This window comes from Corapipo altera, unplaced genomic scaffold, assembly GCF_003945725.1.
Source record: "Corapipo altera isolate COAL_440 unplaced genomic scaffold, ASM394572v1 58, whole genome shotgun sequence".
NCBI classification, from domain to species: Eukaryota; Metazoa; Chordata; class Aves; order Passeriformes; family Pipridae; genus Corapipo; species Corapipo altera.
The window spans coordinates 8298782-8326591 of NW_020884898.1; the positions used below are offsets into that span (position 1 = coordinate 8298782).

Sequence of the window (27810 nt, forward strand, 5' to 3'; positions counted from 1 at the left end):
GTATCAAACTTTTATGCAAAGATAAATAATTGTTACACTGTAAAATTGTCAGTTCCATTTACAGTACATCGACTAGGTTACAATGCATGAGAGACTAAAGAAAACAAAGAGGGTTTGTTTAACTACAAACAGTCTTAAAACTGATATACATCGTGGATAGTTCCCCATAAAAACTTCAAACACTCTCTTCATTTCATTGCTCACAACTAGCTAACTTACATCTCTTAGCAAAATAAACACATACCCTTTATTTAGCATGGCATATTTTGTTACTGAATTAATAAACAAACGTTATATAAAAATGATCTGAACATTTGCCTCAAGGGGGAGCTTACAGTTCATTCTTGTAGATCCTTTGCATTTTCAAGCCATTCCAAGCTAATGTTCTTTGACGACATTATAAATACAGCCTCACTGCAAAATGTTATTTTTGCTTTCTTTTCAGTCAGTAAATCATTAAACCTCCATGCTACTGTCCTTCCTAGGCGTCTTTGAAATCCATAGTGTGGACTGGTTTGGACTGGTTTTTGTTCTTCCTTTACTGAAAAATAAAAATATAAACTATTTTCAGTGCCACATGTGCCTTTGCAGCCTTGATTCAGGTTTGTGATAAGACCGGATTTTTTCACCCCCGTACTCGAAGGCCATTTTTGTTGCTTTCACAGAGGAGGTTCCCCATCCACAGTGGCACCACCGTGGTGGGTTTAGGTAAGCAACTGTTACCAAAGTTACCAGACCACCCTGTTTAGCAGTGCTACTCCCAAGAACTGTGATAACTTGGCCCATATTTCATTCATTGTGGGGTTTTGGGTTTTTTTCCCAGTTCCCATTTAACCACACCTTCTCTTACAGAGTGGTCTTCTCTAGGATAGGTGTGGACACAGTTGGACCAGGGTTGGCGGGAGCTGAGTGCTTCCCTTGCAGGGGGGACCAGACACACACCCCCCCTCAGCACTGCCCAAGGGGCTCAGGGTGCAGGCCACCCACCCCAGGGGAGGTACCCCCCAACTCTGCCCACGTGCACCCTGCACCTGCACCCCTGGGACCCCAGAACACTAATGGGTGTCAGTGCCAGAAAGCCTCTTCCCTTCAGGGCTTGACCTGATGTCTAATGAAGTGATGGTGCATGAGTCAGACTCCTAGCAATGAATGACTGGTAGAAAGCTTCACTAGGGCTGTTTTTACTTCAGTTGTGGTTTGGATGGGGGGGAGGGAATAAAACTGGTTCTAAAAGTAGGTGCTCTGCAATATTTAAAAAAAGTGTTCACTCTAGTTTTTTACAGGGAGCATGCACCACCTTCCCTCACATCCACTGGCAGGTAACAGTGCACTGCAGTCTACTGGAAAGAGGCATTTCATGAGCCACTGCAGCTGCATTTCCATCAAAATGTTTTACTCTCTGGCTAGAATATTTCATGCTGACAGGTTCTTTTCCAATTAAGTAATTACCAGAGGAGGAGAAGTAGCCCTACATTACTCTGTGAGCTGGCAACTTCAGAGTCCCAACAGTCCTATACATTCAGTTTTCTGAATTTTCAGTTTACTCCTTCCTGGTTTGTAAAAGCAAGCAAGTCTGAGTTGATTTAAAATGTACTTTGAGGGAACTGAATGGTGCAGTAGTTTTAGTCCCTCCAGACTTACCTCTGTAGTCCTACAAAGCAATGCATTATGTACCTGAGCCCATTGGACTAATTGAAAAGACTCTCATTGGCTTCAGTGGACTTTAGATCAGGCCACAACGCTATAAACAAAGCAATTGCAATGAACCAAGGAGCTTCAGTGCTCCTTTCTGAAAGAGACTGATTCTCTGCTTCCTTCCAGATTAATACAGCAAATGCAGGCATATTTGGTAAATTAATGATGAAATGCTTTGAATGGAGAGTTCTTGCCACACAGCAGGAACAATTTCTAAATACCTTGGATCAGAATTTGAGCTGTATAAAAGGAGCTTATCTTCAGCAAACCTACGCTGATTTTCACCAGCTACACATCTGGTTCAGGAAATATATTTTAGTGAGAAAGGTAAGGAAGATGCAATAAATAGCTTGAGCATATTGCTGTTTTGACCATCAAACGCAATCATAGAAACTGAGAAATATACCAGGTTGGAATTTAAACTTTCTGCAAGGCATTCAGATGATAATGGAGATGGGTCTTTGAAGCAGTTTCTCCTTGCTTCCCTGGAAGAAATGAAAGGGAGAGTATCTAAGCATGAATGAGCTGATCAATTCTGCCAGCTACAGGGATGAGGTTTTTTTTCCTTATTAGTACCCTTTAAGAGCCCAATGGCAGGCAAAATTAGTCATGACCTTTCAAGCTAGGCATGTCCTGGTTGGCCATGGATTGTGGGTTTCAGAGGAAAGGTCACCATGTTGTGGAAGCCTAAAAAAGAATGAGAAGTCAGGTTCATGTGGAAATCTGGGGATCCCTCCTTCCCCAGCAGGAGAGAATCCCTTTCCTAAAGCTCTACAGTGTTCAGATGATCAGTTTAAGTGCCTCTTTTTTTTCAATTGCCTTTTGCCCAAGAACTGCACATTTGTAATGAAACAAAACGATTCGCAAGGTGTAAATAAGTGGAAATATAATTGAAAACAGATGGAGAAATTTTTTTTTCAAAATTAAGTTCTGTTTCAACAGATAAAGAAAATACCTTGTTCTTGGTGATAGCTTTTTGATTAAAGCAATTTTTAAAAATTGGTGTAATTTCTTAAATTAAAAGTTTTGATGAAACCCAAATGAACATTCTGGGAGGAAAAAAAAACCAAACTCACGAACAAAAAGCCAAAACTACTATTTTGATTCAAAACCACTTTTCCACTGATTTTTGTATCATTTAGTCTATCAAACTAATCAGAAAAGGGACAATCTTCCAAGGTGAATTTCCAGTATCTGTGTCATGCAATTTTGAAGTCTTGGAAGTTCAGATGAATTACTTCTGGATGAACTACTATAGCATCAAAGGCCTGATCAAAGCCCACTGAAGTCAACACCACTAATTCCATTGATTTCAGTGGGCCATGAATCTCTCATTGCTTTCCCAGGAGTATTTGAGGGCTGAAACCTTTCTGGGGAGAGAAAGACCTGCCAGGAAAGGTATGAACACATATGTCATACTTACCAGAAAATCCAGGGCTATTGTAATAAGGGTTCCAGATTTCAACTACTATATAATTGCTATTGTTATATATATTATTTATTTATTGCCCTTTTTGCTTTGAGCTTCTAAACTTCTACAGCCCTAGTGCTGATGCTTGGATATAATCTTTCACAAGTGTCTATTTGCCTGTCATAAGACATGTTGAAAAGTGCACATTGTCCTTTTCTTTATAGGAAAGTGCATAAAAAAGACAATCAATTTATGATGCAGACCTCATAATATCTTTACTCTACGATTACTTGCTTCAGCAAGGCACATTACTAAGAAGTACTGCAAATATCACTGTAGACTCACTCATACAGACAGAAACAGGCTTCATATTTGAAAAGTTTTCTCACCTGAAATAAGGTGTTTCAGCTATTGGCAGGAAAAATTAAAGAAAAACCACAAAATAAAAATAAAAAGACTAAAAATAAGGAGGAATTTTTTTCTAATTTCTTAAAACAGTGATATCATATTCCTTACTATTATTTCTGTTCTTCAAGAGGGATAACAGCTTGTGAATCTGTTTATTACTCTTGATATTTTACTAAAATAGCAATTATCTATTTCAGTTTAAACCTTTCTGGATTACATTGCCTTGAGAGCACTTTCTGAAAAAAAGGATGAAAAAGATCCTGTGAAAAAGTTTCAGAAGTATTAGTTCAGAAAAAAAAAAAAAAGTTGTCATTTCTTAATGTACCATACTTCAAGAAAAATTAATAGTCCAAAGAATTTTAAAGCATGAATCAAAATATATCCTGTTTCATAGACTGAAATGTTTCCTCTTTGCATAATAATTCATCTGTTTGACACTACATCTATGTACAAATATCTGTTTACTTTATACATTTTCTTTAGCACATACAAAGGATGACATACAAAGGATGCTCAAAGCACAGGTTTGCTCTTTGTTTTCAATTTCTCTGCTCCAGTGATCCACCTGTTGCTTGTAGGGTATGTGCAGTGAAACAGCATTAAACAGCTGCTGACCCTTAAGTCTATTCTTGGAAAAAACTGCACTTTAAGTCAGAAAGTGAGGCAAGTCCTTGAGTTCACCCTGTATTTGTAAGGACCCCACTATTCCTTCCTACAGCCCAGATGCTGCATAGGTGATTATCGTGATGGAAGAGGTGAGATAGAAGTGCTGACAACAGCTCAGCCTACCAAATAGTCTGCAGAGATACCTTTTTCATAAAGAGGTGAAGTCCTAACAGCAATGTACTTTGAGAGCTGGAATTATTTCAGCATGTTGTGGAAAAGCCCGAAGGTGAATGTTCAGCTGTAACAGCTGTAAACTACTTGGATTTTAATAGATGAAAAGATGCTTATTTGCATATTTGGGGACAGATGTAAGCAGTCTTTCAGCATGAATAGCTTGCCAATGGAAATATGAATTCTGCATTTTTAAGACCGTTATGGATGAATATATTTTACCTTTTATGAAGCATCTGGAAACAGCAAGTCCCAAAAGCCACCAGTATCAACAGCAGTAGTGGTATAGTGGGTATTACAACATAAATTAGATTCGGAATTATACCTACAAGACAAAAGTTCTCATTAATGTCTCCCATGCTGAAAATACCCTTAACCCTGTGAGCAAAAATCTGGAGTAAAATATCAGAAATACATTAACTTGCTCAAAAGAACACTTATATGTTCCTTCTATAGGAAGAGCTCCAAAGAGATAACTCAGCAGTATTGATAAAACAGCACTTACTGAGTGATGTGCAAGATATGTTAAGGTCTCAGTTGCCCTTGTATGTTGGATTCTCACCCATGCAGGACCACAGGAGGAGCAAGCCTGACTCATCTCCTGTTTCCCCTTAAAAGACAGATATGCACTGTTCTTGACTAGTCAGGAGAGCTAAAGGTGCTCTCCTGCAGGTCCCTGGACAAAAGGAGTGGGAAATGGTAAAAGCCAAGACTATGATCTGTCTACAATAAAGGATGTGGTCTGCAACTTCCAGAAAGGTCCAACTGTTTTTCAGTAATTATATACCCATGTTTTATACCAGTGTATGTTTAATGTACAAAGTATGGAGAGTTTCTTGCCCACCTCTTTTGAAAATATTTTTCACTAGCAAAAATAAATGTGAATGTTCAGGTTGGCTTTGTTTAGGAGTTTCAAACAGTCTTTGCATAGTTTCTATAAGTGGTATTATTGATTTCAAAACACAGTTCATCAATATATCAATTCCTCTGGAGATAAAAACAATGGAAGTATCAGTTAGGAAGCTGACTCACATCCAGACTTGAACTAAGGCCATACTACATATTTTCATGAACCTCAAGACTCCATTCAGGACACAAATGAAGTAGCTAGGGCACTACAGGAAGCACCTAGGCAGTAGGTATCCATTTCCAAAATATCAAGTGTCATTTCTGCTAGAAATCTCAGCAAAGCACTCAACTCCTCTAAGCATGTGGTATTCCTTAAAACACAGGGTACCTGGAGCTATGGCGCAGGGCTTATTCTGTAGATAACCGGAGAATTCATGCCATGTCTGTTAGGAAAGATTCATTTGTGCCTTTATTTTTTTAATGAGTCAAAGGTATCAAATATAACCAATATGTCTTTGGGAGGAGATGAAGAGAGGCAAGGCACTGGTTACCACAGCCTAGAAGATGCTTCACAGCTGGGTGAGCACTGGTGAAATCTTACATCTCAGGAGAAACAGTGTAGATTGTAGATTCAGATCAAAGTTTTGGGTGACAAGGAAATTATTTGTTTCCACAGTTACAAAGCAGAATGACTAAAACTCTTTAAGTGTAATTCAAATGTTTACGTTTTTAGGGCAGTTCCTGTGGAAACAGACTGCTTCCTCCCATTGACAAGTTAATATTTAACAGTTTCCATTATTAACAGAGTCCACTGTTAATATTTTCACCAGAACACTAAATTCATATGAACACATTACCTGTTTCAGTAGCAATAATGTGATACTGATCTTCTGGTTTACTTGTGTCATAAGGATTTCCTGCTGGCACTGTTGGAATAGTATCTGAAAAGGATATCAGACATCTTAGGAAAACAGTGAGTAAAAAATATGGTTGTTATTTAACAATAAATTAATAGTAATTACATCTTAATTTATATTGGAAAAATGAAAGTTTTTATGACTGAATAAACTGCTGGATATATACATGTAAACAGGATTTTATTACAAAATTGGGATTACATCTGGAACAGGAATTATGAGCAATGCTATTCTGAACAGCCATATATTTGTAGCTATTACTCTCTAAAGGATTCATTTCTCCTATGTTCCAGTTTTAAACTGTGCCTGTTACACTTAAATAATTTGGAGGGGTTTGTAAGCTATCCTTATAATTCTGTATTTACCATTGCAAATCAGTTTAATGTTTAAAATTTCTTACCATAATCTGGCTCCGCTCTGTCTCCTAATTCTTTTTCTAAGACATAATCTGTTAAACCAATATTTGAAATCAATTGTTGAAGAATTAAACATGTGTGCAATAAAACAGATGTTTTCATTATTTTGCATGCAGTGTCATAGAAATAGATACATTTCCCCCAAACAGCAATTGCTTAACTCTTCAGCATTTCATCTTCTTACCAAAGACTATTTGCAAATTAGTTTCAAATCACTTCTACTTCATTAGTTTTTGCTCCTTAGAAAAAGACTATAGTTTATTCTAGTTCCAACTCTTGGTGGCCACTGCTAGATTACTGAATAAACCACTAAACATCTAATATCCCTTGCTCAATAAAACTCCTAACATCCTCAAAGTTTTATTTCTGCAGACAATCCTAAAACAATACAAAAAACTAAGTGTTCATGATTAGCACTTAAATTTTTTCCACATTTTCAAAATAATGCAGACAGAATATTGGCTACGAAACAAAACAAAGCAGTACAAGTTTGTGAGGTTAGATGCCAGTTTCATGTAGTTTGGGTTTGCATCAGGCAGCCCTAAAATCCAAATCATGGGCAGTGGCTTCTAATAAATCTCATAAGGAACTGAAATCACTAAAAGAGGAATGATATCTTACTTCTTGTAACGCACCAGAAACTGGAGGACAAATTCATGGCTTTGAGCTGCATTGCAGAGGCTTCTAAATTTACTTATGGTTACTGTTATAACTAAAAGGTCACAAAGATCGCAGAATTAATTACCTCATATAGAGGATAGGGATGGAATCTGCATGACTGAACACCATTCCTTAATCATAAGATTATACTAACTTAATAGTGCTATGAGCCTGCAGTTCTGAGTATCTTGATAAACACAAACTGCTGGGAGAAATCAAAGCAGCAATAAAGCCTAACAGAAAAAGGCAATTATTTCACCTACTCTGACAAAAAATAGCTACATCTGACTATATATAAAGAAAGATAGCAAAATACCCCAAAGAACTGTCCCTAGACATCTGAAGAGTAGTTTTTAGTTTCATTGCATAATCAAACACACAGGAGCTGGACAGAAACTAAATGTGGTTGCAATTACCAACCTATAATTAAATTTAAGATTGCTGAATGATCAATATGATCTAAAGCCAGTAAACGCTGTCAAGGAAAGCACTATAAAAAGGGCTTAGAAAAATTAAAGTGACCACCAGAAATGTAGTTGCAGCTTGATCAAGACTGCCTAATGAGCACTGCCCTGAACTTGCTGTTGATACAATTAGATTCAACTGCATCACAGTCACCTACAACTTGTTTTGGCCTGTGACTGGTATCCTACACCATATACATCACACAGACAGAAAAGTTGTGGAAAAACAACATACTTGGATAACAAACTGAAATTCAATATGCGTGTGGCGCTTGAATACTCCTGCTAAATTGGATGTATTTTGTATTGCAAATAGCTGACTTTGAAGCTTTTACAATGATTTGGGGGGAAAAAAAGGTCATTTGTAAGGTCTCAGTTTGAGATGGCAAATGTAATTTTCTTACAGATATTGTGGTACTTTCTTCAGGCAGTGAAAGGAATGTCATATACCTATTTATATACATTTATGCATCCACTCCTTTCCTCCATGTGACAGAAAAATGCATTTCTGGAGAACAGTCTGGTTTGCTAAAGAGCACAATTCCAAGAGCTTGAAAAATAAATAGCTACAATTCAGTAGTACTGTATTTAGCTGCACAACAATGTCAGTCCTAACAATTATCTACCTACATGTTATTTGCCTTATACGCCTCATTATACACTAGTAACCTATTTCTACATGGTGAAAGGAATATGAATGCATTTTCATTGTTAAGTAATTTCACTGTTATCACTTTGTTTTCTGCCAATCCAAAACACCTGACATTTTTTCCAATGGTGAAAGCAATAGAAAAAACAATTCTTTATCACATCTCAACAAGAATGGTAAGTAGTTCACTATTAGAGAATCATTATTTCACTTCAATTTGGTTTTTTTAAGGACATGAAATATACTTGAAATTGAACCTTTCTAATCAAATGTGAACTTTCTGACATAAAAATGTTATTTAATGACATAAAGTCTTTTTATTATCTTATTTAAAATAATTGTGCTCAGTTGTAAAAGTGATAAAAATGGATATGCCACATTTCCTTGAAGGGCCTATGATAGATAATGATCATAAAAAACTAATAACTTTAAAAGCAGAAACAGATTTTGAGGGTGGGGCTGTGTGGGTATACCAAGCCTTCCAAATATTTAATATTTGATTCCAATATCAATTGTCATTAATATATTCATTAAGAGACTAGAGAGTGAGAAAGCTATCTCCCAAAATCAGAGGAAGAAAATAGCCCTAAGCTCTACAGACAGACAGATCTGTACAAAGAGTGATTATGGTTTGATTGTGAGCATCGAGAAAACAGATAGAAAACCACAGAATGAGGTAGGACAAATAGCTGTTAAGAGTAGGATTTCACAAAATCACAGAATGTCTTGGGTTGGAAGGGACCTTAAAGATCATCTAATTCCAGGGACCAGGTTGCTTAGAGCTCCATCCAACCTGACCTTGAACACTGCCAGGAATGGGACATCCACAGCTTCTCTGGGAAACCTGTGCCAGAGCCTCACCATCCTCAAAGCAAAGAACTTCCTGCTAATTTCTAATCTAAACCCACTCTCAGTTTGAAGCCATTCCCCCCATCCTGTCACTACAGGCCCTTGTAAATAGTCTCTCTCCATCTTTCCTGTAATCTCCTTTCAGGTATGCAAGGCCACAATTAGATGATCCCAGACCTTTCTCTTTTCCAGGCTGAACAATCCCAATTCTCTCAGCCTTTCCTCACAGCAGAGGGGTTCCATCCCTCTGATCATCTTGGTGGTCTCCTCTGGACTCGCTCCAGCAGGTCCATATCCTCCCTGTGCTGGGGACCCCAGAGCTGGAGGCAGCACTGCAGGTGGGGTCTCAGCAGAGCAGAGCAGAGGGGCAGAATCCCCTCCCTCTCCTGCTACCCACACTGCTTTGGGTGCAGCCCAGGACACAGGGGGGTTTCTGGGCTCCCAGTGGACACGGCTGAGTCATGTCCAGCCTCTCACCCCCAAGTCCTTCTCAGCAGGGCTGCTCTAGATCTGTTCATCCCCTAGTCTGGATTCATACTGGGGGTTGCCCCAATCCAGTTGCAGCACCTTGGACTTGGCCTTGTTAAACCTCATAGCATTCCCACTGGTCCACTTTTCAAGCTTTCATTGATTAATTAATGAAATTAATGCATAATTTCATATGCATTCTGACTTTCAGCTTAGTTTTTGAGAAACGGACACAGCACAGATTATTTGAAAATATTTGTGTGATCCTGCTGCAAACCATGTTTTCATTTACTGTGAGTACCACCAAGAGTAGAAAGTGTTACAGGCTCAATTTTGGAAGTTTATTTTTCACGTCTTTTCTGTTTTTTCATGATGTTCTAGTTTATAGTTCATGTTTTCTCTACTGACATATACAGAACTTATGTCATGTCTGGAAGTACAGCCAAATTGCCTAAGATCTGGCTTTTTCTGTCACCATCTCAACTAGCATGCATCTGCTTTTCATATCTAAAGTTTACATGCATGAATGCAGAATTTTTTTCCTACTGTTCTGGACTTCATTCTTCAAGCCAAAACTTTTTGAAACAGCCATCACAAAATAACTTAATATAAAATGGTGGGTCTGCAGCTACAAGGACAGTGTATTTTTTCCAGTAGGACCAAGAGGTGTCTTGGTAATTCTACTTCATAGTGAACAAGGAATGTAGAAAATGGTCACTTAAAACACTTTGTGGAGAATAAAATAACCAGGGAATGAATTATATCAAAGCAAACCTGGGAACGCATGATAGTGAAAATAACCTTGAAAACATTCTTATTGGATACAAGCAAGTTTATTTAAATTTATTAAAAATTTATTAAAATAAATAATTATTATTGACATATTACATTCCTGTTAATGCTAGCTCAGCACACACCAAAGGAACCAGTACTGCAGGCCACAAGACACTTGCAGGTTCCCTCACAAAACTGAGGCAATTCTTTTTCTAAGGTAACGTCCCACTTGTGAAATATAACTTTAGTTTCACCTACCTGGGGCGTATTTGCAGATAAAATTGTGCTTCATGTTGCATCTATCATCATTCCATTGATAAAGGTATGGCCCTCCCAGACCAGGGTTTGCAGTTGGCTGATGATACATCACCACACAGGCTTCACTTCCACAGGAAGGCTCATCTGTATACCAATTTCTAGTGGTACACATAAAGACAAGCTTTCAACTTTTGAAGGTAAGGTTCATCAGGGTGCTAAAAAGAGTTTACATCAATGAAGATACATCAAACCCAACACTCCCTTCCTCAAAGATATACTTCATTTCCCACAACTTCTCTGTGAAAAATTTTAAGTCCCAAGCTCCAAATCTCCAGATCTTAAAAATCTGATGAGTCAAAGCACCACTGCAGAAATAAAATCCTACTGCTCTGCTTTCCTGACTTTTAACTGTCCCCTTGTCCTGAGTTCTGTGAGTTGCTGCTACTCTGGCCTTTGGCTTAATCAGGAAATGAAAGGCTTTTCAAAAACGGTAGAAACAGAAAAATTCACACTAACTAATATGCATTAATTTACTTAGTGGTTGGTTCCTCGACTTGAGGTGGCCGGAGTCTACAGAATTTGCCTGCCTGCTATCGGGCCACATCCTAAAGATTCTATGTGTGGTAGAATAACCTCAAGAGCCATAGAGGGACAAACTCATTAGATGGGAGCAAGGAAAATTGTAGGCTGAAGTCACTCTATGCCACCCTTTCACAGCTCCAGATTCAAAACACCTGCTCCACTTTATCTGGAGAAGTTAAGGAGGGACACTAGAAACTTCATGGAGCATCAAGTCTTCAATCCCCATTTCTTTCCATGGAACCTTCTCTATAAGCAGTTTTACAGACTTACCTGAAGGGTGAAATACTTCCATCAGCCCACTGGTAGAGGTCAGGGCAAACACTTGACGTGGCCAGTCCATCGCCACTCCTCCAGAGCCCGATCCAGAAATCACCGTCAGAAATCCCAGAGCCAGATTTAGTGAGGTTTTGTAACATGTTTTCTATCAGTTGCTGCTCAGCTTCACTCTCCAAGCTCAGTAAAGCCCCACCATCCATCTCACAAGCTTGGCGGGCCTCCTGAAAGCCCACACGTCTAGACAAGTCCTGGAAATAGGCTAACTTGTAACATGAGCGCTTGAAGGCATCATAGCACACCTTTTGACCTGAAAAATAAAAACATGAGAGTGTTTAAGGTACAGTAATGGATAGCAAAACCACCAGACAAAAATAGAGTACATGATACATATGCTGATGGAGGCCAGGAAATTTTTTTTCCCCCCTGTCTGAAAGGATTCGTGGGGATACACTGGCACCACTGAACTACTTTGCTCTAATTTAAATTGCAAACATTGCACAGTTCATGGGAATCTATGGCTTTCTTCCCAAGGCCTGTGAAACTCTCCAAAACACTGAAGGTTTCCACTAACTTCTAGAAAAAGACTCCCTACTCTAATGACTGTACCATCAGGCCGTGCATGACTGTACTCTGTTAAAGCCAAGGTCTGTTTGGAGGGTATTTTCTTAACTGTTTCATACTAATGGATCAACTCCACTTTCATTTTGCAATCAAAGCTATTTGATTTTTAAAAAATGTTTAAAATTCTTCATTTTAGTGGCAAGAAGCAGCCAGCAGTTTTCGAATCCTGCTATATAACCCTGAGAGGCCATATTCACAAGGAACTCATCTTGTGATGTGAAGCTACTCTTCACTATAATGTGACTAAGTACAACATGTAAGGGTGTGTGGAAGGAGAATATCTGCTTCTTTAGGGTATCTGGTCAATAAATTTTTCGGTGCAAAAAGGAATAATAATAAAAGGAACCAAACACACAAACACAGACTTGACAGGAAAACGTAATGGAGAAAAACAAGGAAATAAAGAAAACTTGTCAGGCACACAAATTGGTAAGCTATCAAGAAACTGCAGGCAAACAGGACTTTGCAACTTGATAAGGATGTTGAGGGGACTGTGCAACCTCATGAGGCACCATGCAGGTTAGGGGAATGGGGAAGAACAAAGAGGGAACTGACAGGAAAGGGTATTAAAGGGGTCAGTCACATGTAAAACGATGTGTGTGACTGAACCTGTTCCTTCCCTAGTGACCATCTATTTCTGCCAGTTGAGGAGAAAGAGGGGACTTGACTGTCCACGTGTACATGGGTGATGCACTTGGGTGCTGTTGAAGGCAGCACCTTGCCTGTGTCAACCTGTGTGACAGCCGTGTCCTGCCTGCACAGCACTGGAATATCTGCTCAGCTTTCCTACTGGTTGAACCATCAAGGGCAAAAGCTGCAGCCACATCCTTCAGCTCAGAGAGAAGCCCTGAGTACCAGGGTGGGCACCAGCAGCCAGGCAGGAGTGGGTCCAGGGACTGGAAGTGCTAGAGGAGGTGGTCACTCTCTAAACATCCTTTGTAACACCCAACAGAAACTCCAGATACTAGCAGATATCTCAGTGAAATCCAGATCTCACAAAGAAACCCTGTGATGTTTTCAGAAAGTACTAGATCTGCTACATTCACACCACTTTTCCTTTGCCCTTCAGAGTTATGTCTGTGGAAAGAATCAAAAGCCAAATGAAGAAACAATACTTATTCCTTCCAGTTCTGTGGCTGAGAAAGACACATGCCTTTTTCCAGAAAAGGGAAAAAAATTATCTTCCATTACTGAGATTCTCTAGAGATTATATAACAATATGAGAAATTAACACAGTCCCATATCAACTGCAACTGAACTCCAGAATGTTCATTTCAGGACAGGAGAAGGTTTCTAAATATAACCATCTTTCAGGAAAAAAAAAATCAATTTTTTCCAGTATGGAAATTTATCATTGAAGAAGAAAAGTGGGAGAGGTTATTTTGGAAAGTAAAAATTACTGAAGGACACCAAAGCAATAAAACCTACCAGACATTATCTAGATGGTTTAGAAATCAACAAATTTCTTAATTTGACTGCATAATTTGGCAAGGATATTATTTGATTGTACCATGTCAGATTTGCATTAGAAAATTTTGTATTTAGTCCCATTCTTAAGAAAACCCTTTGGCTTTACCTATGAACAGGATTTATCCTGTTTTACCTTAAAAAAACACCACTGTAACTTGTCACTGGAACCCAGCAACATCATCCTATAAACTAAGTTGCACCATAACTTTTTAAGCCAGTGTTTTTCTAAACACAAAGAATAAACATAGAAGTAAACAGAAAAGCCTAAAAGCTAGTTCATTCTTCTTGCTTTAGTATTGTTTCATTTTTTCATTAAATAAGTAGCATAATTGCCATAACAGATTGCAAACAGCACAAGAGCTAACCGAAGACTTCTCTGTATTCGCAAAGTGGACAATTTCCAGAATTTGTAGAGAATAAGCAGACTGTATCAAAGCTGCATTAATAATGCAACATAAAAACAGGAATAGCTCTTGACTTTTAGCTAAGAACAGTTCAATAAAAAGGACAAGCTTGTTCCACAGATATCCATGGAAAAATCTAGGTTCCAATATCACGAAGAGAGCACCTATTCGGACTTCGTGTGATAACGTCCTGACAACAATGTATGTCCCAATTCCTTTCCTGCCATTTCCCTTTATTCATACAAGTTAAGAACCTTGCTATCAATCCATGTAGTGAGAGCCACAGTCCTGACTGGCCAATGGTGCTGAAGAACCAAAGGGCAGTCCCTTAGATACAGAGGCACATAAAATAATGGACTTCTTTCTAAGACTTCTTTGAATAGAAGAAAAAAAATGCCCCTGTTATCAAAGTAAAATGATAACTCTAACTGCTCAGAACTGGGAAGTGCAAGAATGAAATCTGCATGTGAAATCCCAGCTCATTCCCTTCATCTATAATACTGCAATTCAAATTTTGTTAACATGATCAGTTTTCCCCAGCAGCTCTGTCTCACTGACAGGGTCAAGTGCACAGGGAAGGAGGAGCTGAGCAACATTTTGACCCTCACCACTGAGTGAGTGACAATGGCTTATTGCCAGAGTACACATATGGATATAACAGCTCAACCATCCAAAGGTTAGCACTGAATCACTTACAAGGAAAAGTGACCACACCTTTCCCTCTGGCTCAAGAGTGGATTCAAAGCATTAATTCAAGACGTATACGTAAATTTAGGGAGAGTCCTCTGTTCACTGTCTTGCCTTTTTTTTTATTTTCCCAGGCAATTTTTAGAAAGAAGTTCTTCCATGGTTCCTTTCATACTGTGCACATGCTCCCCCTTGACACCAAGTAGTAAGTAATGAGCAAATTCAGCTACCAAAATATTCCAGTCACGGTTTCAGTCATGCAGGAATGTTCAATCTAGATGAGTGGGCCGACGACTGTGGGTGTCAATTCCCATGCTGTGCCTCCCTTTCACGGGCTTTCCATCTACAACGCACACATCCAGTCCCCTGCATGTTTCTCAGGTGGTTGAAGTGCCTCCCCTCACTCTCTGTTCTCATGCACAGTCTCTGCTCTTCTGTGGCTCTCCAAAAACCTGATTTAAATGACCTTGCTAGCAGGACAAATGGGTTCTTGCTGGCTACCTGACCAAGCTCCTTCGGGGTATTCATCTCCAGTCAGCTGCTGCACAGAGACTCATGCTCTTTGTTAGAATCATTTAGGTTGGAAAAGACCTTTAAGATCATTGGGTCATGGAGTCCTGGCAAGTGCTGTGTCTGAGCTGCTATAAGGATAACACTGTTATTGCAGATGTTTGTGTAGTGTTAAATAACTCTAAAATCAAGTCTTACAAAATGAAGGAATTGAACAAGTGAAACCCAACCACTAAATTCCTACTCTTTCATTTGTTGCTCTCTACACCTCCAACAAAACAAATAACTTCCCCCTTAAAGGTTGATCATTTCTGCAAGAATATACCCCTAGAAACCAACAGAGAAAACAGCAAGGAACCAAGGAATAATTGGCATTAAGATCCACAGACCCATACAATGTGAATGAAGTATGTGAGGCAGAATAGTAAGCTTTCTGGAAGAAGCTGTGAATTTGTCTTGTTCTAGCTAATTTAATCCTCACATTTAGGCAGTGACCGACTCTGAATCTTTTATTTCTTCTTTTGAAGGGGACTTTGAACTAGCACCACTACGGTAGATAAATGTGTTAATGGAAATCTGCAGTCTTGCCTTAATAGCTGGCAAATCAGTTGACATTTTAGTGCTCTTCTCGGAATGCACTAAGGTGTCAGGTTTTTAAGCTTCATTTTTTACCACCTTCTCTCTCTACTAATTTCTCAGCTACAAAGCAAAAATAATTTTCCAGTGAAAACCGACAGAATGGACCACATTGTACAGCAGACAAGATAAGTATGGAAACATTAACTATGTGTTATTTTACCTTACACTAACATCTTTGCAGCAGACAAGACTCCACAGTTAATTTTAAAGCAACATTTTTGCTATTTCAGTTGTATAAATTCAATTCCAATTTTTCTGTCACAATTGAATAGAAAATAGATTTGTAAGCAAGACTGTTGGAATGAATCACATTAAGACACTATGCAATATGAATAAATGGAGGCAAGTTAGGCATTTACAACCTCTCCAAAAGATCTGCCCTGTGATACTTGGGGGAATAAAGAAAACATGAAGGAAAACATTGTGCCACCACATGGTATCCAGAAAGAAAAAAAGTAAAGCATGTTATTGTGTTTGATCCTTCCTTCAGTGTGAGATTTAAGATTTAACTAATTTTAAGAATAATTTAATAAGACCTAAGAACTCATTCTTACTCTTTTCCCCTACAAACACTGAGGCAAATTAAGGTTTCAACCAACCCTATCTGACTATCTGCTGATGTGAAGGTGGAGTGGTTATATCCTTCCTTTCATGAAGCGTATCAGAAGAGCCTTTCCTCACTCAAGTAGAACAGTCCAGACCCTGGTCAGAAGCAGAAACAAGTAAAACACACCCTTGGCTTGGTGTCATGAACCCATTCCTTACCTTTTCATCAACAATTGCTTTCTCGCCTCTTGAGGGAAGAGCATTATGTTAAAGCAATAACTGACAGACAAAAGACTGGTTTTCACTTTCTTTCCTAGTTACAAAAGTGCAAGATTAGGTGTCCCAGTTTCCTTATGGAAATGTCTCCTGGTTTGTTCTTTCTACCTCTCCTGCAGACATCAGCCATACAACACAGTTCTGGCCCTGTTCCCTCAGCCTCAGCAGCTCTGGTCACCTACTGCAGAGAACCTGAACTGGCTGGACTTCCCTTGCACTCTGTCTCACCATCCCATTAGCTGATGAAAGCAAGTGTACAGTACTTGCTCTAAGAAACACCAGCTATCATTCATAGAATCATAGAATCGACCAGGTTGGAAAAGACCTCCAAGATCATCAAGTCCAACCCTTGATCCAACACCACCATGGTTACTGGACCATGGCACTAAGTGTCACATTCAGTCTCACCTTAAAAACCTCCAGGGACCGTGAGTCCACCACCTCCCTGGGTAGCCCATTCCAATGTCTGATTACTCTGCCTCTAAAAAATGTCTTCCTAATATCCCATCCATAAAGACCAATTTTCGTCTTTGGGTGTAACATAGTAGTTCCATAGTAGAATGTTTTGATCTCAACATCAGAACAAAGTTTTTAATTAAACTACTCATTAAAACATTTCTGGAAGGAAAAAAGTGTCCTTAGAGAAAAGGAGAAACAAGCAAATTCTTAGCTGGTATTTCAATCAATTATGTCTCCATTAAGTTTTAATAATTATGTTTCATTAAACAGAAATAATAGGTTCCTTGATTTCTGTCATGACAGAAGTTATAGTGTCATGACAAAGTGTCATTTAGAAGCTAAATTGCTGATAAAATACCCAGGTCAAAGACTCCTCTAAGAGCATCAGGATTTGTACTAACTAAACCTCCATGGGCCCATGAGGGACACAAAGATTATTTTGAGTAACACACATTGCTTGCTGGAGTCTTCGAAGATATCAGGTAGAAGGCAAGCTCCCTGCTAGCAAATCCCAGCCTTCCCTCCTCTTGAATCTCACAAACTAACCTACAATCCAGGGTCCCCTACCATTAGTATCCACCTAGATTAGTGGGGAACAGCCACTGCATGCTCATAGCACACGTGAGGAGAGACAAAAAGGAATGTACGAAGCCTGAGGTAGTAAAGTCCATTATGTTTTCATACTGTGACTTTTTCTTCACAAGATAATGGATTCAGCAGAGAACATGGAAGAATACTAGGTAGGAAGGAATCTGAGATACTTAATGCTTACCAGAACAGCATGATGCTGATGGAGAACTCTGAAAATAAAGTGACAAAATAAAGACACAAGAACTTAAGTGAGAGTAATAATGAAATAGCAAAAACAGAATTCCACATAAATTAACTAAAATATTCCACTGGCTAGAAATATATTTCTCTGCTTGTGTTATGAAGACTAGTCTTGGTCTCAAGCTTGCATGAGCACAGTGACCTCAGGGTCTGGGTAACACTGGGCACAATTTGTTTTCACCTGTCCTCGAGTCACAGGGTGCTCCATGCCAAGTCTCAGTAATGCATTTCAAATGTGACCAGTAAGAGCCTAAAAGAAATTTCCCTAATCACATTTTGGTTCAAAGTTGATGCATCTTGTCAAATGATCTTTGTATCATCCACTCAGATTGTGACTGGGTTCAGCTGATGGTCATGTTTTGCTATATTATGTTACTGCTGTTGATGTTTTACTGCATCATATTTGTGGCCATTCATTAAATTTAATTGATGATTCATACTACTTTTTTAAAAAAAATACTGTGATAACATTTCATAATTACATTCTGTCTTCATTTAGGATAAAAGCAAACTGCCATCTTCTCTCAAAAAGTTTGTAACACTAAGACACATTCTCTAGCTGAGTCATTATTCAGACCATTGATGTTTCCTCAGTTAACACTACTGAGCTGCTTAAGCAATTCTGTGTGCTCTCAAATTTGCCATTCAAATACCAGCTCCTGTACAGATCACACACCAGCCTGTATCCCTATTAATATCTTCATAGCTATCTCTTAGTAGGTATTTTTTCCTCCAACCCTCCTAATAACCAAGTCTGTAAAGAGAAGAGACATCCATTACTGATTTATACTTCTTCTGGATTAGGGGTTATGCATAATTGTCATCATACATTTTTTCTTAAGTGATTTTTCTAATGGGAAAATTTTCAAAGGTTCCAAGTCATTTTTAAAGGCTTATATAAAATATCACAGGGTCATATTTGCCTATCTAGTAGCTGTATTTCAAGTAGATATGTGTACAGGGAGACACTTTGTATGCATCATATCAGAGTCATGAGCATGTAGACAACGTCTAAGGTGGTTTATTGGAGACTGGCCCCAAACTCTCAAGCAAAACTCATCTATTAGCCAGACTTCTTACAATATATATATATATTGTAAGGGACTCCTAAAATTCTTTCTGTTCTTTCTCAGACACAAGCCAAATCTATCTTTAGGCATTCACCACCCCATATCCTGTAGCAAAGATGATGCTAGAGGTCCTCAGACACCAGCCAAACAGCCTTCTCTAGGATTAATGCAAATCTTGCAAAGTGACAAAACAGGGACAATGGAAATTTTAAGTAAAAAGAAAGTACTGTATTCTACCATTCAGACAGAGTTAGTAGTTATGCAGAATATGAAATTACACAAGGAGCATTTGTCCCAGTCCAGTCTGTCTTCTTTATTTTCTCTTTTTTCAGTTCATTTATTGCTGAAATTAGGTTTTCAGCTGTTAACTAGTTAAGCTATTGTGTTTCTAAGCACTTTTGGGGGCAAGGAGTTGACTTTTTATTTCTGAATAACAACTGTTCTCAATAGACCTGTAACAGCTACACTTCTACAAAACCAAGAAATCAAAAGGAGACAATCTATTTGTAAAGGAACATTAGGCAGTGCTGATTTAAATATTAATTATTACTTATCATTAACGCCTGGATTTTGCCATCTGGCTGAATAGAAATGCAATTAAAATTCAATCTGATAGCTTCCCTGCATATTGCAGCAAGATTGTTGGTTGTTAAAAATATATAAACGAACACTTATGACAAGTATTGATCTAAATATTACATTTGGGGAGGTGTGCCAAAGCCTCTGTGTGCTCAGAACCTGCACTCTTCTAGGTCTTGGGAAGATGCAAGTTAGGATCCCTTGTATTGCAAAATGTTTTTCATTGTGTTGAAGAAACTTGGAAGATTTGTCTTTCCCAGAGCAGACTAAAGGTTTGTCTGGATTTTCCAAATCAGTGTTGTGGTGTTTCAGACACAGACCTGCTCTTGATATACTGGGAACTGGAATGAAAGCTGCCATCTTCACAAAGCAGTGATAGGTTTATTCATTCATTTCACAAAGAAAATAACATTTATTTCTTTTAGTTAGCTTCTCAACCCTGGCACACACAGCAGGGATCTCAGGCCACTGATAAAGACGCTGTAAAGAAGTAGCTTGATGTCTAAATCTTATTAGAAGCTAATCAACACTTCACCCTCCATAACTACCCTTGCAGGAAAACATGTGATTACAATTATGTAAATCAATACAAGGTAAGTGTCTTTAACTGGAAAATAAATATCCATTTTTATTAAAAGGTTTTAGTCACTGATTCAGGTCATAAGTCATTATCAAAAAGAAAAAAAAAAATCTATAAAGTATTTCCCAAAAGGTATTTCTTCCCCCCTCCCCCCCCAGTCAAATCATTAAAGCCATGACAGCTTTCCTTTCTTCTAAGTGAAACATACCTTTGTTTTGGCATCAGCTCTGTTTCAGATATATAACTCATCATAAATTTAAAGCATGTGATCCATTTAGATTTTCCTGTAATAACAGCTTTCCTCTCTTCTGATCGTGTGAACTTTAAAGGTATATATCACAGGGCTGATCATGGCAGACAGCCACTTACTTCTGTAAGGGGCCACTACACTGCTGCACTGTCCTGGGGGTTCACCCTAAGTGCCAACATAGCTGCTAAGACAACCACCTGCAAGTTGCCTTCTCTACTCACATGTTAAGAAGGAATAGAGACTGATGTGAGACCTATGTTTTTCCCTTGTCTGACTTTGAGAGGTCTAGAAACACTGTCACTTGGAGCAACACAGGCTCTTTGGCACCACCAGGCACGATGAGGACAATGCACTTAGAAACTTAGTGCTGGCACCCAGAGAGGATCAGCTTGCACTTCAATGTGGTACAATCTGCATCTGATCAACTGGCAGTAAGAAAAATGTCACCATGAGCACAGGACATGGAGCATACGCATTTTGTTCTGCGATATGTACTCCGGACCTCAGTTTCCCTAGCAGTGAACTGTGTTCGTTAAAAATTACAATTCTACCCGAAGAATAACACTCTTCATGGGTAAAAGTAACTCTGTTTATTTCCATGGACACAAGCAGACCAATGATAACATACAAGTGTCAATGGAATCTATTTGAATCTATTCAAATACAAATCTATTCATCTACAAGTCTGCTCCAGGATGTGGATTATTTACCCAGAACTTCAAAAATACTGCTGATGCTCTTCGCAGCACTTTTATTTTATTTTTTTTCTTAAAAGTCCTATAAACACCCACTAATACAATAATTTTTTTTATATACCATTGCCTGAAGGCACACCAAGTGTTCCATCATGTCAGCTGTTAAATAAAAAGCAGCACAAATACTCACAAGATGGGCCCAGGGAAGCTGTGGTTGCCCCATCCCTGGAAGTGTTCAAGGTCTGGTCGGATGGGACTCTGAGCAACCTGGTCTAATGGAAGGTGTCCTTGTCCATGGTAGGGGTGTTGGAATAATATGATCTTTAAGGTCTCTTCCAATCCAGGCCTTCCTGTGGTTCAAATTAAGTCCCTTCATTAACAGTTTTCTGTGAAGCCAAACCCAGATTGGATTTCCCAGAAACAGCAGACATGGCAGCTAACAAGTTGTTAAAATATTGTGGAATAGACATGACAAGAACTGTCTGAATGGCTTAAGTATAATGTGTTCCAGCCTAGGGGAGCAGGGAATAGTAATACTCTTCTGTCCCAAAACAGCAGGTATTTTTACAAATACCCAATTTTATATAAATCAGTATGTTCCCTCTACAAGTTTTCTCCTAAGCATAAATTTAAGCACTTCTGAGAATCTCTGCTGATGGCTCATTTCTTATTTTTGCCTCTCGAAGGAAACAGTTCATAAATCTTTAGTCATAGAATATCCCTCAGCTGAAAGGGACCCTCCAGGATCATCAGGTCCCCCTCTTGGCCCTGCACAGGATACCCCAAGAATCACACAATGTGCCTGAGATTGATGTCCAAATGCTTCTTGAGCTCTGGCAGAATTGGTGTTGTGACCACTTCCCTGGGAAACCTGTTCCAGTGCCTAACCACCACCTGGGTGAAGAACATCTTCCTAATATTCAACCTAAATCTCCCACGGTCAATAAATATGTCCTATGCCAATTAAATTAAGAAAAAAGAGGAGAAAAGAGAAAACTTCCCAATTATTTTTCAGAGCAAGCATCATCCATTCTCACCCTTTTTCAGTAAAATTTGAATGTCCTTTTCCAAAAAAATGTATTTTCATGGATTCGTTGCCAAAATACCTGTATTTGCCATAGATTTAAGTATATATATATATATATACACAAAATTACATTAATTTCCTTGATTTATGGACTCAAGAGTTTCCTGGGGTGGAACACTCTACATGCATCTCAGTACAAGAGTGCAGAGTGCCTTCTTTTTGCAGCAGTTCCACAATTAAGACAAATCAACAGGTTCATTCACAGTCTCCTAAGAAACTGAGAAAAGCCAATCCACATGGAATCTTAGAATTGGTACTACAATACACTAAGAGAAAAATAGTCAAATAGAGATAAAGCATGACAGGTTAGCTCTCATTACTTGTATACATGTACATTGTTGTATGGGAAGAAACTGTTGAGACACAGAGTGGGATCCATCCCCCCAAACTTTAGTTATTCCCAATATACCTGTCCACATCTAAGCTGGCTCACTGACCTCACTGTGTAGACAACTGAAGGAAACAGGCGTTTTTAGGGTGTATCTGTGGTATTTTCAAGATCTAAAGCAAAATGAAACTAATCCCACCCTAAAAATACCATTTTTATCCTTCACCCATAAAGTGAACCCAGAGTCATTAGCGGGAGCTACTTTGATTTAGTTGCAGCTACATTTAGATTTAGTTGTAGCTCTGCCAACTCTTTAGTTAGAACTCATTATTTCTTAAGATTGCTTGGAACTGAAGGTCCTTCTGTTTGTCAGTGGTGGGAGTAGGGACTGCTTCAGTAAGAGACTCAAATAATTCCCAACTCATGAGTGACAGGTATGAGTACGGGATTAGAGTGCAGCAATTACTAGCAAATCATTGTTTCATCTTACTTATTTTACATTAGTACTGTACAGTCTTTTCTGATGCAAAGATTTCCAAAGAGAAACCCATTATGAGAATTAGTTTCAGAAAAAAAGTGCTGTATAGAGCCCTTATGAACCAAAGCATGTTCTCCTGCAAACATAATCAACAAGTTTGATCTACACAGGATCAGACCTTAACTATATAGAATTAAAGTCAAGGTACAGAACATGAGTTTAACAAGGAAAGAGACTTTTTTGCACAGGGCTGGTGTACTGGGACAGTACACCAGCCTTGTCTCACTTGGAGCAAGGAAAGCCATGTGAAAGAAAAAAAAAAATATCCATACCGTTCCACGTGTTATTTACCACAGCTCTCTCCATGGTAAGAATTTCCTCTCGGGCTCTTCAGACAAGTGGGGTACTGGGGCTTGACAATCATGAGTCTGAGAATTGCAATGCCTTCCTCTATTTTTGAACAAGATGTTGTGAGGGAAAAGTTGCATTCCTGGAAAAGTTGCATGCTCACTTGAGACACAGCACTAGAAATCCCATCACTCCCCTTAGCCCCTGAGCAGAACTACAATCTTGCCAACCTGCATAGCTCTCCTCCATAAGCAGGGTAAGCTTAAGAGGGTTGATCAAGGGGAAATCACCTTTAATACTGAAATCTGACTCCTAAAACTGATTCAAGTAGTCTGGTATTTCTACTCTGCTTTATAAGGACTCATCCCCCATCACACATCTCCCATTATCAAAACTGTGTTCTTATTCCACAGGGTATTGTGGAATTTCTTGGTAATGAGCAAGCTGTGTTTAATAGAAATATGTATTATATTCAAGTTATCATATCATTTCACTTTAAGAGCCCAGATTATTGATTTGTCTCCAAGAAGACATTGCTCAGAATAGGTGGATAAGGAAAAGAATTGATAAAGAAGTCCTGGTGGATTAAATGCTCAGCTTCTCCTACAGTCCTCCAAGTCCCTGGTTTAATGAGTACTGAGACCTAAAACTGAGCAAAAAGATGTCCTATGTGGCCATGTATGTGCATTAAAAGCTTTTCTAGTATGGAGTTGAATGCTGGGTATTTACAATAAAATGTGTTAAATACACACCTGTTGCATATGTATCCTGTAGACAAGACAGGCAGTGGGTTTTTTCAGGTTATACTTTCAAATTCTAAGCTACAAATGTGTCTTAAAATGAACTGTTCATGCAGGAAAAAAAAAAAACCAAACAAAACCACAACCTTACAGTAGAAGATTTCATCCTCAGAAAATATTTAACAGTTTGACAGACAAAACTGTGATAAGCAGGCCAAGCCAATTCAACTAAGTTAAACCCTTTTAAGAAAGGGTCTATTCAATTCAGTACTATGAAGATACTTCTTCGATTATCTTACTTTGCAGTACTTTATGTACAACTCAAATCTGATCATAAGCTGGGTGAATGAGCATATCCACTTCCTTAAAGGCATCTGAAGCAAATAAGTCTATACTTTAGGGGCAATTCTTCTGCTTTCATGACCCACTAAACGTTTTTCCTCATTTAGTGTTTTACATATCCAAATACTTCTACACCAAAATAGATACATACTGCTTTAAAATACTGCATCACTATTTAATCTGCTATCTATACATAGGCATAGCAAAGAGCAAAATTTAAAAACCCATAGAAATACAAGTAGACAGCAAACAGCAGTCATTAAACTATAACATCTATGATTAATACATAGGCTGCTAAATGATTAGTAATAAGATTAGCTTGCATCTCTCCTGCCCAATAGATACTTAAAGTAATTGCATCTTTGCAAACTGCATTATCATCACTTCATGCTCTTTATGATGTCATGGGACAGCAAGGCAGACTCAGCACTTTCTCCTGAGCCTGCCTGGATTTTTTTTTTCTTCAAGAATCAATTCTCTGGCAACACTAGATAGCCTGATATGGAGGCTGTGAGCACTGCTCACAAGCCATCTGTCTAACTACACTAAAAATTACAAAACATTTATATTACTGCTCTTCAAAACTTCCTAAATCAAAGATGGCAAAGAAATAACACCTGAATGTGAATTATTTGATGTTAGCAATAGTTTTAATTATATCCCAGGAAAATGAACGTACTTGGAAAGAGTAACAGAAACCCTCTACTTAAGGAAATGTCATTTTGAAAAGGTAGGTCCTTTCTTCTCTGCCCTTTTGACACTGTGGTCAAAATGGTTGTGAATTTGAAATTATTGTTAGGTTTGGTGCAAACTTACTGCAGTAAATGGGACTCTTTTCACAAGGTCCAACCAGCACTGAAGGTAGTTTCACAAACAGCTTCTATGTGGTAGGAATTATATATTTATTTGGAATGAGAACAGTGACACTTCCAATCATTCAAGATTATTTATCATGACTGAAGCATGAATTAGTAATTTCTCAGGAACTCAGGTCTATTTAAGATATAGACTTATGAATTCATACAAACTTTTTTTTAAGCCCAAATTGTTGGTTTTTATACAAGAGGGAGATAAGGTAGATGGGAGTCAGGTGGACAGCACACACTGCCCAGTTATTCAACAGCACTATTTCTTGTCTGAAAAAGTGTTGACTACCGCTAGTATTAGACCTATCCCTGAACATGTGCCAGGATAGGGGTGTGGTCCTTGAGAGAAGAGAAGAAGAAATAAAATAAAAAGAGTTCTTCTGTCAGTACATCAGAGTATCTGGTAGAAGTATAATAAATATTTGGTTGTTATTTAACTAATGAATACAACTTCAGCTAATTAATTAATAGTACATAAATGATTCTTCTGTAAGTGTCTTCAAATCCCCCCTGTATTCTACCAGCCAAGTATTAGCTGCATAATACATTGGCATGAGGCTCATTATACGTTTTGAAATGTTTCAGAGAAATATAGGGCAGAGCCTGTATTCTTTCAAAGCCCCAGAACCTTTTATGCATCTAGGAACAATTTGACTAAGTAGTACACACATATCATATATAGTTTTTAAAAGCTTGACCTCTACTCAGTTTGCTGCATCTCAAACACAGAAGCTTCAGCTAGAAGATTAAGAGACTGGGTTTCCTCTGTCACACATGGACTCCAGCAGTGAGACTACTAATGCAAAATACATCTCATCGATGATTAATCTTCACTATTCCTTAAAAATCAATTGTTATATAGGATTCATATAAATTGTTATATAAAGAGTTTTGATGTATCATATCAGCCAGTACAATTCACATTATAATGAAGGTAGATGAAGTATTTCAGGGTACTCTTCAGGCAAGCAAGCTTTTTCAAAGTGTTGGAAGTACTGTTACTAGGCTACTGTTTCCTGAAGATATTGTTTCACCAAAAGCCCAACAGCACCTCTCAGTTCTGCACATGAACATGCTTCAAATAAAACATGATCAAAATGGTCAGTGACTGCACTCCACCAACAACTAAGAAAGTTATCCAAATTCAGAAATCAAATGTCTCCCACAAAAAACCGCAAGAAAAGTTTTCTTGGCATGCTACTGTTACAGCCTCTGAAACAATTGTATACCAATAATATGCATAAAGAGAAGTGTTTCTACCTGCATATACAAACATTTACACAACTTGTTAACAAGCACAGTCGACCATGTAAAATCTTTTTTCCAGGCAAATGCATGGATGTGCTGCACATGTAACATGCCTCCAAGAGCCTCTTAGCTTTAGCTTGAAAGGTCTGAGCCAAAGTACAATTAAAAGTAGCCTTTTCATTAAATTTAGCAGCTTCTGAGCATATGCACCCGTAGACTGGAAAAACACAGTGTGAGCTTACAGTTCTTAAACCTAAGAGAGATTTCTGAAGTACTGTCTTCCTTTCTGCTCTGAGACTTGTGGACGCACCTACACGTAATAAAACTATTTATGCCACCTGCTCTTAGAAGTTTGCTTTTTCCTCCTGACAACATTACAAAGAAAGAAGAAATATCGCCGTATAGATGTCAACACATCTCAACCCACAGCTGTCCCTCGGGAAGACGCTGCAGCGAGCCCACACGCTCGATCTTTCTTAAACAACTCGGACGGAGCCGGAGCGCGCCCGCAACCAGCCAGCTCCAACAGCACGGGGCAGGAACTGACTCCAGGCTGCCGCGGGAGCCTGCGGACCCAGAGCTGGAGCTGTTTGCAGCTCTCCCGGGTGCGCAGCCCCGGGACGGCCCCGCCGGGACGGCGGCGCTCCCGCAGCGGGGCAGGAGCGCCCGGGAGGCGCTTCCAGCGCTCGCCCAGTACGCGCAGGTCCTTCAAGCAGCGGGCTCGCTCCCAGCTCTCCCCCTTGCGCTTCCCGGTCCTGCGAGCGCTGCACTCCCGCACCGGCCCCGCACGGCACTCACCGCTGAGGACGCGCCCGGCGAGCGCCCCGGGCCCGCACAGCGCGGCCGCCGCCAGCACGGCCGCCAGCCCCAGCCCCGCTGCGGCCCCCATGGCGCTGCCCCGCTGCCGCTGCCGTCCGTAGAAGCGCTCGGGGCAGGGGATACCCGCCGGAGGAGCAGATCCGCACGCCCGGCTGCGCCGCTGCCCACCTCCCCTCCGCCCGCCGCCCTGCCTTTATCTGCTCCCCTCGCCCAGGGACCGCCCCTGCACCGCCCCCAGACCCAGACCCTGCCCCAGACCCTTCCCCAGCCCAAGTCCTCCCCAGCCACAGCCCCTTCCCTTCCCCAGTCCCCCCAGCTACAACCCCAGCCCCCGCCGCAGCCCCTGCCCCATCCCTGCCCGCCGGAGCGGTACCGCCCAGGTACCCAGAGCGCAGCGCAGGTACCCGGTGTGCGGCCCGATGCT

The 27810-nt window shown here is 39.5% G+C and overlaps 1 protein-coding gene across 1 annotated transcript; it reads right to left on the bottom strand.

Moving 5' to 3' along the window:
- On the bottom strand, positions 1-27456 carry CHODL (chondrolectin). The gene is made up of 7 exons (XM_027648644.1): positions 27366-27456; positions 11508-11820; positions 10656-10813; positions 6518-6565; positions 6058-6141; positions 4574-4676; positions 1-541 (listed from the first exon to the last, which is right to left on the bottom strand). Exons 1-7 carry the CDS (start codon positions 27454-27456, stop codon positions 457-459), a joined length of 882 nt encoding a protein of 293 aa, XP_027504445.1. The 3' UTR covers positions 1-456.
- Between the last annotated feature and the right edge of the window lie 354 nt (positions 27457-27810).

Bases quoted from the DNA above. Each gene is read 5' to 3' on its own strand.
- CHODL (XM_027648644.1), bottom strand. From the start codon at position 27,456: ATGGGGGCCGCAGCGGGGCTGGGGCTGGCGGCCGTGCTGGCGGCGGCC. The intron at 11,821-27,365 runs GTGAGTGCCGTG...TTTATTTTTCAG, and splicing joins CGCCGGGCGCGTCCTCAGCG to GTCAAAAGGTGTGCTATGAT. The intron at 10,814-11,507 runs GTAAGTCTGTAA...GTGTACCACTAG, and splicing joins GGAAGTATTTCACCCTTCAG to AAATTGGTATACAGATGAGC.